This window comes from Ranitomeya imitator, chromosome 8 (assembly GCF_032444005.1).
Source record: "Ranitomeya imitator isolate aRanImi1 chromosome 8, aRanImi1.pri, whole genome shotgun sequence".
NCBI lineage: Eukaryota > Metazoa > Chordata > Amphibia > Anura > Dendrobatidae > Ranitomeya > Ranitomeya imitator.
In genome coordinates, this window is record NC_091289.1 from 177,853,987 (window position 1) to 177,864,773 (window position 10,787).

The 10,787-nt window shown below is 37.6% G+C and overlaps 1 protein-coding gene across 1 annotated transcript; it reads left to right on the forward strand.

The window, feature by feature from the left end:
• Positions 1-259: 259 nt before the first annotated feature.
• Positions 260-10,349, forward strand: TAL1 (TAL bHLH transcription factor 1, erythroid differentiation factor). The gene is made up of 4 exons (XM_069737964.1): positions 260-330; positions 4,706-5,458; positions 8,516-8,610; positions 9,294-10,349. Exons 2-4 carry the CDS (start codon positions 4,776-4,778, stop codon positions 9,713-9,715), a joined length of 1,200 nt encoding a protein of 399 aa, XP_069594065.1. The 5' UTR covers positions 260-330; positions 4,706-4,775; the 3' UTR covers positions 9,716-10,349.
• Positions 10,350-10,787: the final 438 nt, after the last annotated feature.

The following is a 10,787-nucleotide window of genomic DNA, read 5'->3' on the forward strand; positions in this document are numbered from 1 at the left end:
TATATATATATATATATATATATATATATATATATATATACACACATATTCTCCTCCTTCCCAATATTTCCCTCCTTCCCTGGATGAAATGTCCCCCTAATACTAGTGAGTGATGTGATAATGGTGGGCTGGGGGCTTATCAGGGCAGGCTGGCCGCTGCTGCCGGGGCTTATCTCTCCTGGACACATTGCTCTAGTGTTCCTCTCTCCATACTAAATAGGAAACGAGTGCAGAGCCAGCAGCCCCGGCTACTCCCCTCACTACACCCCAGCACTGCAGCCAGGCCACAACATGGCGCCCACCCTCACTGCTGCTCCTGGAAGGCGGGCGGTGAGTCCAGCTGGAGGTGCCGGGGGTCCCCCATACAGTCAGGGAGGGGGGACTGTATGGTATTAGATGGGGAGGGGGGATTGTACCTTACTATGCTGCTAATGGTGGGATAATGACAGGATGGGGGTGCAGAGAATAACCAGGGGTGTCATTATATATGGGGGGGGGGTGATTATATATGGGGGTGCACGTCTATGGCGGGGTCTACACGTGTGTACAGGGCTGGAGATGGCAGCTCCCACAGCTGCAGTGTTTTGCCCCTTCTTCTTCTTCTTTTTTTTTTTAGTCCTTATCGTCTTTGTAAATGTCTCTTCCCCCCACCTGTAATATTGGGGCCGACCGATTATTTAATTGTTGTCTCATCCGATGATCGTATCGTCAGCAAATCCTTCTACATCGGCCACCGATCCGACTCTCCGATGTGCTATCGAGCAGCCAGATGTCGGGTGGGATCACCGAGACATCGCACAGAGATCATGCTGCCATATTGTCTGTGTGTGTATTATTATTGTATTATTCTCATTCTATATATATATATATATATATATATATATATATATATATATATATATATATATATATATATATATATAATACATTTATAAACATACATAAAATATCTACTGAAAATAATACAATAATAAACGAAAAAATATCTTGTCTAATCATATTGTTATGCTTATCACATTCGTTTACAAAAAATCTGTACAGAAAATAATAAAATCCGGATAATTTGATCAATTCATAGCGTATGTATACTATGTGCATCACACGTGTGTATATATATATATATATATATATATATATATATATATATATATATATATATATATATATAATATACACAGGAGAGATATATATCATCAGTAGCCATTAAAATGTATCAACCACTGAGGACTCTCAATTCCGAATATTTTTGTGTGTGTGTATATATACATATATATATATATATATATATATATATATATATACTTATAGTTATATTTATATTTATATATATATTTAAAAAAAATAAAAAATAGATATACACACACACATATCGTTACTATTGTAGATGTCGTGTTTTATTGTATTACTATGATCACATTGTTATCAGCATTCAGGGTATTGTTATGTTACTATGTCGTTATTAATGTTATTATTATGACATTATTCGGATGGTAGTCGGGGGTGCTGGTGCAGTCGGGGGGTGCTGTGTACAGATTTTTTTTATTCTACATTGTGTATTATGTTATTATGGATGATTGTAGGCACAGTGCTGTGCACCGACGTATTATTGTTGAGGGTGATGATGAGACTGGGGGGCATTACTGGAAGAGATAAAGGCTACAGCTTCTGGATATTATACACTGGGCTATAAAGCACACAGGGGTACAGTGATCACCCCGGTAACACAGATGGATCCATCCGTCCTGCTGCTTGTGGGGGAAAGAAATATCATTTTGGATGGAAAGAATGGAGGATTCTTGGCAGAGAAAAAAACGCATACAATACATAAATACACATAAAATAACACAACACACCGATATACACAATAACGTGCACAAAACATATTAAACTCTACACATACACATCAACATATAAACATAGACACACACAAAAAAATACAAATAATGGAACAGTACATACATCTAATCATCTAAGCATACAGGCATAAAACATGCTAAACGCGTAGATAAACATAAATATATAAACATAAAAAAAAGCTAAACACAAACATATCAGCATAAACACTACATCCACATGTAAGCATACACACAGCTACATAGACACAATAGACTATGCCCTCATAGTCCACATAAACACATACACAGCACCTAGAAATGCAGAAACACACACAGAAACAAACCCGCATACAAAGCACAGAACGTTCTATATTATTGCTATAGTGACAGTCTGCAGAATTACAAAGGCGGCCACCTATAGATCCATATGCTGCAGACCACAAAGGGTGTGTCTTTGTCATGTTGGGTTAACCCCCTCCGCTCCACGTCACGGATATCATTACTACTAATTTGCCTGGAGATTGGGAATTACCATTTTGAGAAAATGTGCCAGAAATCAGAAAGATAAAATCATGAAAAGACTAAAAAGGGAACGTTCCATTTTTTTTTTTATAATGGAGAGATGATAATGAGCAGGAAAAATACAACTGCAAATATAAACGCGAGTGATTACCTAGAACATGGCGATCGTATAGGTGCAGACATCTGGGGAGCTTTATTGTTGTTGTTTTTTTTTTTTTCGTTTTTTTTCTTCTCTTAAATATTGATGTAATAACAGCAGGATAATATAATAGCAAATGTGTCTGTATTGTGCGAGCATCACAGGGAGCAGAGTATATTGGGAGTGAGTTATGGACAATTTCTCACACACTTATTATTATTTTACTCTCTGATATATATATATATATATATACATATATATATTCTGTTATTATTATCATAATATATATATATATATATATATATATATATATATATATATATATATATATTCAGAGAAGAATATAGTGATAATAACATAAACAGTAATGGAATAATGGGTTTTCTTCATAACTCTATCTGCCACTTTTCTCTGCTATTTCAAAAAAATACACTGACACAATGCGGATTACCAAATGTATTTAGTGCCAACCCCATAAATATATAAGGAGAGGGGACTCTGCTTAAAATGATTATCTTCATTTGTTGTTTTAGTGGCTTATGTCACAGTATTATTATACATAACATCATAGAGATTAGATGTGACATTAAAAAGGAATTATTATTATTATTATCATCCTCCTCTTCATCATCATCTCTATATTGACCATAATTAATACCTATTAATTGTAGGAAATGAGAAGAAGAATAACTAAAACTACAATTCTTCCTGAATTTGTCTAAAATGTTTAAATTATTATTATAGATAATAATAATACATATTGTTTTGTATTATTATTGTTGCTGTTATTGTTATTATTCTTATATATTTTGTTGTGAATATTATTAAATATTGTTATCATTATTATTACTACTCACAACATTATGAAAAAATGATAAGGATAATACCAATAATCCAATATGTTTATTGTGGTAAAATATGCTTTCAATTTAGTGTCTTCCTTTCGCTTGTTAACCCTTGAGCTGACAAACAGAACTTTGTAGACAGACTTGCATTAGCAGTGAATGATCTACCCTTATGTCATCCACTGCCCCCTCCAGATTTTCCATTTAACCCCACTTATTGCCATGCAGTTAATTTACACCGACCCTCTATGAAGATGGGGGGGGGGGGGCTTCTTTGTGATTCCCATAGTGATACCAGAATGCATGAATATCCTACGGAAAAGATAGAGACTGAGAATGAGTATTTGGAGAATGCACTGTGTACATTTTGGGCATGAGGAAGATTGGTACCATGATTATCAGCATAGTGATGACGATGATGACGATGATGATGGCTATAGTAATGTTGCAGCTATTGTGGAACTACAACTCCCTGGATGCCCTGACAGCTACACGCCAAGTTGCTGGATGGACACAGATTGGCAACCACTGAACTATGGTATAGGGGGCTGTTATATATGGTTCTTATAGATATTTGTAGGTGCCTGGATTATGATTTCGCAGATGCGGATTTTTGCTGCTCGTCTTGTGGGTGGGTGGATGGATGGATGGATGGATCGGTAAGTGGATGGGTGGATGGATGGGTGGGTGAGTGGGTGGATAGGTGGATGGATAGATGGATGGGTGGATGGATAGATGGATGGGTGGATGGATAGATGGATGGGTGGATGGATAGATGGATGGGTGGATGGATAGATGGATGGGTGGATGAGTGGCTGGATAGGTGGATGGATGGGTGGATGGATAGGTGGATGGATAGATGGATGGGTTTGTGGATAGATGGGTGGATGGATGATGGATGGGTGGATGGATGGGTGGATGGGTGGATGGATGGATGAGTGGCTGGATAGGTGGATGGATAGGTGGATGGATAGATGGATGGGTTTGTGGATAGATGGGTGGATGGATGATGGATGGGTGGATGGATGGGTGGATGGGTGGATGGATGGATGAGTGGCTGGATAGGTGGATGGATAGGTGGATGGATAGATGGATGGGTTTGTGCATAGATGGGTGGATGGATGGGTGGATGGATAGATGGATGGATGGGTGGATGGATAGATGGATGGGTTTGTGCATAGATGGGTGGATGGATGGGTGGATGGATAGATGGATGGATGGATGGGTGGATGGATAAGTGGATGGATGGGTGGATGGATAGATGGATGGGTTTGTGGATGGATGGATGGATGATGGATGAGTGGATGAGCTGGGTGATGCTCTGATATCACTGCTCTCATGTTTGTACGTCTCTATGTCTGCAGGTAGGGATTCAGTGGGAGGTGACAGTGGTGGCATGAAGCCTGTCCTCCTCCTCCTGCACTGTCCCTGAAGATGATGGAGAGGTTGTCCACCGACATGGGAGACTCTCCTCAGGATGTGGCATCTCCTGCCAGAGCCCCAGCAGAGGCGGAGACCAGCACTGGAGTGGAGCTGAGCGGGGTGAATGAGGGGGCGGCCGCCTGCTCCCCCCCCAGAGCTGTGCCGGTGATTGAGCTGCTCAGGAGGGGGGAGGGATCCACCAATATAAAGGCCAGAGAGCAAGAACTGAGACTGCAAAGCCTGAGGACCACCGAACTGTGCAGAGCCCCTCTCACCCCATCCACAGAGCTTTGCAGAGCACCCCTGCCTGCAACTACTGAACTCTGCAGAGCCCCCCTAAGTGCAACTACTGAGCTCTGCAGAGCCCCTCTGACTCCAGCAACAGAGCTCTGCAGAGCCCCCCTGACTGCAGCTACAGAGCTCTGCAGAACCCCACTGACTACAAATACAGAGCTCTGCAGAGCCCCCCTGACTCCAACCACAGAGCTGTGCAGAGCTCCTCTTCCAGTCTCTGGACCATCCCTTACTGCCACCACAGAGCTCTGCAGACCCCCTATTCTACTGACTGGACCACAAGCTGAGCAAACCACTGAAGCCCGAATGGTGCAGCTGAGTCCTCCAGATACTCTCCCCTTGCACGCAGCTGGCAGAGCCATGTTGTATGGACTGAGTCAGCCATTGACCCCCGGACACAGGTTGGTAGCAGTGATATGTTATTTCTTTTACTAAGCTCCTATGAGTCCTGATCTTGGAGGGTCTGCACCCACCGCTGCACCTGTCATCTGCAGCATCACTGGACACCACCCACTGTTCCTGCACATCCCAATAATGTCTTTTGCATTTCTTCTTACTTGTATACAGCGAACTATCCATTCATCATCATCATCACACCTTCTCATCATCACACAGAGCATCCCACTGAAATGGAAATACATTCTCCCTCTCTGCAGAATCCTTTGACTCATACATTTCTCAACAGTTTCTCTGCAGAGCATCTCACCCGCAGAGCATCTCACCCGCAGAGCATCTCACCCGCAGAGCATCTCACCCGCAGAGCTTCTCACCCGCAGAGCTTCTCACCCGCAGAGCTTCTCACCCGCAGAGCATCCAGCAAACTGAAATGTTATTGCATTCAGGACATTTAAATCAATAGCAGCTATACCTAACGTGTCAAATCCGATCAAAAGTGATGCTTATTCCTTAGTACGCAGATCTGCAGACTGTACAAGTAAAGTCATGTATTGAATATAGTGATCACTTGCAGAACACCACAATGTAGATCACAGAATCTACTACATGATTATCAGATCTGAGCCCTGAAATTGATCTTCGCCCCCTGAGATCTCCTCTCACTATGCAGCTACATAGGTCACATCTCCTTATAGAAATATCCTTTATTGCACTTACACAGATGGATTCTTCTGTATTCTGCACATTCCAAATAACTTGTGCAGTGATGCTAAAATATTCTATGTATGCCCCTTCTAAGCTTGCAGATTTGTAGCTGATACCTGGTTGCCACGTAGCTTCTCCACTTTCCCAGGCACCAGAATTGACAAATCTTCCACAATTAGAACATAGGATAATCTGGTTATTTCATCACTGATTCTCTATTGTCTGCTCAGACAACAACCTCCAGATCATCATGGTAAGGTGAATATAAGAGGAAAGCCAAAACCACCAAACCCACAGCAAATCTCTGCACATCCTGCTGAAACCATCACATCCAGCACCTCTTATATCGGTTACATGCACACAACACATATACTATCATTCTATGGATGATGAGTCCTGGGTAAAGTATTTTCATGCATGATTGAATATTTTATCTTATCCTTATTTCTATAGCAGCAACACATCATCATTACCTCTAATGTTAATTAATGGATGTATATGGAATTTCTCACATTACCTGTGAAGATCACAATGACCTTAGGGAGCAGCAAGTATAGACTAGCACCAGGGTCCTGATGCAAAATGTCTAATGAGACCCCCAAATACCATGTGCCCTTTATAACACTGGTGTCTTCTTATGTGGGGTTTCCTATAACTATTCCCCTATGGCAGATTCTACATTATTGGAGATATATTAATCTGAAATCCAATATGTAGAATATTTATCTATTATTTATGATGCTTTGCTTATATAGCACCATCATATTCCGCAGCGCTTTATATACATTATCATTGCTGTCCCCATAGGGGCTCACAATCTAAATCAATTCACTTTAATATATGATTTGAACTGTACAAAACTGGCCATAGTTCTGCACATTAATTAAAAAAAATATCAAGCAGCAGATCAATAATCAATATCCTGCAGGAAAAAGGATTTTTCTTCTTCCTTTGCACCATTACAGGTCCAATTCCTAATTTTACATGTTCCTTATTCTATACATGCTAAAGTATTTTTTTTTTTTTTTTTTTACTAAAACCTTGCATGGATGTATATCAACATCCCATAGACATCCTGCCTACTGCTTCCTCTCTTGTTGTAACTGTATCCATTTCCTGCCCTGTTTCCCATTTCTTGTCATTTTATTTAATGAATCTTTGTATTACTTCCTTTGATTTTCCCTTTTGGTTTTTTTTTTTGCTAAAAAAATATCTTTAGCGCTTCATATATCACAAAAATATCCTAAAAAAGAATTATCCTCTATTCACTCAGAATAGGAGTACCTTCGCGGTGACTTGAAATGTTAGTGAATTAAATAATTAAATATATTTGAAAATTTAAAAAAATGAAAATGGGATTTTTTTTTTATATTTCGTAATATTAAGACAAATCATGGAAAAAAAAATCATCTACAAGAAAAATAAATAAATACGTAAATAATAATACAATATCAATACTAGTACGCAATGCATATCAGTAGTATACACTGCAAATATTATCCAACCTTTACTGCCCTTAGTTTTGTATCAATTATATATATATATATATATATATATGTAGAAACTAAAATTAATGTAATATCAAGCCATGTTTTTAATTATAATAACAGCACAGTATACAAGATACATAATAAACCTAAAATATATTCAATATAATATCTTTTTTTTCTTCTATCCCCAACTACACTGCATAATATATATATAATATTAACAATAATAACATCAATTATTATTATAATAAAATATATATATATTTTTAATGATCATGCAGTATAGTTGGGGATAGAAGAGAAAAAAATAGATATTGTGTTGAATATATTGTAGGTTTATTATGTATCTTGTATACTGAGCTGTTATTATTCTAATTAAAAACATGGCTTGATATTACATTAATTTTTATCTCTCTATTCCCAGTATTCATTTATGTAAACGTATTTTTTTTAACATATTTTTGTTACTTCTTTCCTTAATGCCAAATAAATCAAACTATTATGATTTGATGCCGCATTCCAAAAGTAAATCTTAAAAATACCAAATAGCCATTATGATGCTTTCTAATATTATCCTATGACAAATTCGCTAGGGATGTCTAAAACATTTCAGAAAAATATAAAACAATTCTACATTGCTAATTTTAATATCTAAAAATGAGTACACATTAACAAAATGTCATTTCTATAGTTTTCCCATAACATTTTACATTTTTATCAATCAATTTGAAGATTGTAATTATATTGTTAATCTCTATTTTCATGTTTTTTTTTTATTAAACTCATTAAAGAATGGTTACAAATGAGTAAAATTCAGCTCTATGTACCTTGAAAAAAATATAAGTGAGTGTATTATTGTCTCTACAGTGGATATTTTGATGATACGGAAACCTTCCCAATGTTCAATAATAATGTAAGGGTCAAGAGGCGTTCCGGGCCATACGAAGTGGAAGTTACTGAGGGTAAGTCCAAAGCTTTTAACAATATTTCACCGTTGTTTCTTAAGTTTTTTTTGTGCACATTATTTATATTATTCTGCCAATTTCCAACATCTCTAGAACACTTATTGCAGCTACCATATAAAAAATAATTATTTCATTTTATTCTGAACACACAATTACAACCTTTCTACATGTAATCATTATTTTAATATTCCTAAAAAACGAAAATCAGTTTTTAACTTTGAATAATCCCAATTTGCTAGTTTCTCAATAAGTTTCTGTCCAGCTGTTAAAACCCCCCAGTAAGCAGCAATAATCTGCAAGAAAATTCAAAAGCAAGTGTTTATTTTTTTCTGCAGCATCCCCAGAGGAGATATGAGGAATTGCACAATTCTCATTGAAGATCAAGCAGCTGTCAGTATAATTAACAGATGTGCTGGGTCCTCCAGATAGAGAGATACTCTTTTTTTTGCCACTTTACAAAAGAAAGTCAAAAATTTTGTTTGCCAATAGCCATACATTTATTGGGATAATTTTTGGACAGTTGACTAATTTCAATGCTAACCATAGTAGCCAATAAGATTTTTTTCTATTATGTTTTATTATGCACTTTTTACTTATTTGCATAAATTGTTTTGAGAAAACCTAGCACCTTCAGTTCAGTAATGTAATATATTTTGTTTTATTACGTTTTGGTTTTGTAGGAGGTCCTCATACAAAGGTAGTCCGGCGCATTTTCACAAACAGCCGGGAAAGATGGAGGCAGCAAAATGTGAACGGAGCTTTTGCTGAACTCCGCAAACTGATTCCAACTCATCCTCCCGATAAGAAACTGAGCAAAAACGAAATCTTACGTCTGGCCATGAAATACATCAATTTCCTTGCTAAACTTCTTGACGACCAAGAAGAAGAAGGCAACCAAAGGAGCAGAATGAATAAAGATAATGGTATGGTCCAGCAAAATCTCCTGCAAGACATGTTGTCTCCAAACTCCAGCTGTGGAAGCTCTTTAGATGGAGTGCCGAGTCCTGATAGTTTTACGGAAGATCATGACACAATGGACTCCAAACACAACAGAAACCTTCACCAGGGCATGCTCCCTATAGAAAGCAATGGGCAACGGTGACACCACCCTGAAGAAGGGACTCTACTGGCTGTCTCTTGACTATGGCACATGGTTTTGAACCTTTTTCTGTATTTCCTGTGCTTATACTCATACATGGGATAACAAGACAATGCATATCTTTAAGGTACTCTGGCAACACCCCCGAAATTCTGCAAAACCAAAGCCACATCTACAACGGAGGACTGTGGTACAAGGAAAAGGACGTCTCGAAGAAGTCTTGATGTTCTTCTTCTCTCCCTCTCAAAAATGGCTTGGCGCATAAAGAAAAACGCGTAGCATCCTGGTCATGCTATTCCTACAAATTCAGGTCAGAACTTCTACTACTAGGTCATCCCTATTTAATGACTCAACCAAGAAATGAGCAAAGTCAAATTTTAATTTAACAGATGATACTATTTTTCAAGCAAATGAGAAGAATGTTGACTTTTCAGATGCTAATTTACAAATGAAAAAAAAAGATAATATTCAAGTGAAAGGACTAAAAAAAAAATTGCAAGACTGGTGACTCAGCCTCATGTTTTCAGACCTGGAGTTTTTTGTTTCCTTTTGTTTTTTTGTTTGTTTGTTTAAATTGGTACCTAATACAAATAAGGTACAGTATATGGATATGAATATATACATTTATTTCAGAATTGTTCAGTTTTCAGCAGTATTTTGACTATTTATAATAAGGCAACATTATGGTATATGACGTGACTAAAATCTAGGGTTATATCTTATATTCATTTAGGATTTTTGGTAGGTTTGATTGGTTGGTCGATTTCCGATTCAGACACCATTGTTTCCCTCTGCCTTTAAGTGGGGCAGAGTGTCTTGCATTTTTAAGGATGAGATCTCAGAGTAATAATATATAGACATGGATAAAGAATAAATGTATGGATCTATAGGTCTTCAATTTAAAAACTCAATGATAATCTGATTGATCATTATTAGGAACCCATTTACATTTTAATAACTAGCGGTAAAATTTTAAGCTCATGGTTCCTAATGCAAACTTTCCTTCCTGGCCTTCAACTATCAGCACTGTACAGTACTATGAGGCTCCCAACTAACATGGGTCTTTAATTGGGGT

What these genes read in the sequence shown, in the direction of transcription:
- TAL1 (XM_069737964.1), top strand. Translation starts at nt 4,776, where the DNA reads ATGATGGAGAGGTTGTCCACCGACATGGGAGACTCTCCTCAGGATGTG. An exon ending in CCATTGACCCCCGGACACAG is followed by an intron (nt 5,459 to 8,515) that starts GTTGGTAGCAGT and finishes TTGTCTCTACAG; the next exon opens with TGGATATTTTGATGATACGG. An exon ending in CGAAGTGGAAGTTACTGAGG is followed by an intron (nt 8,611 to 9,293) that starts GTAAGTCCAAAG and finishes TTGGTTTTGTAG; the next exon opens with GAGGTCCTCATACAAAGGTA.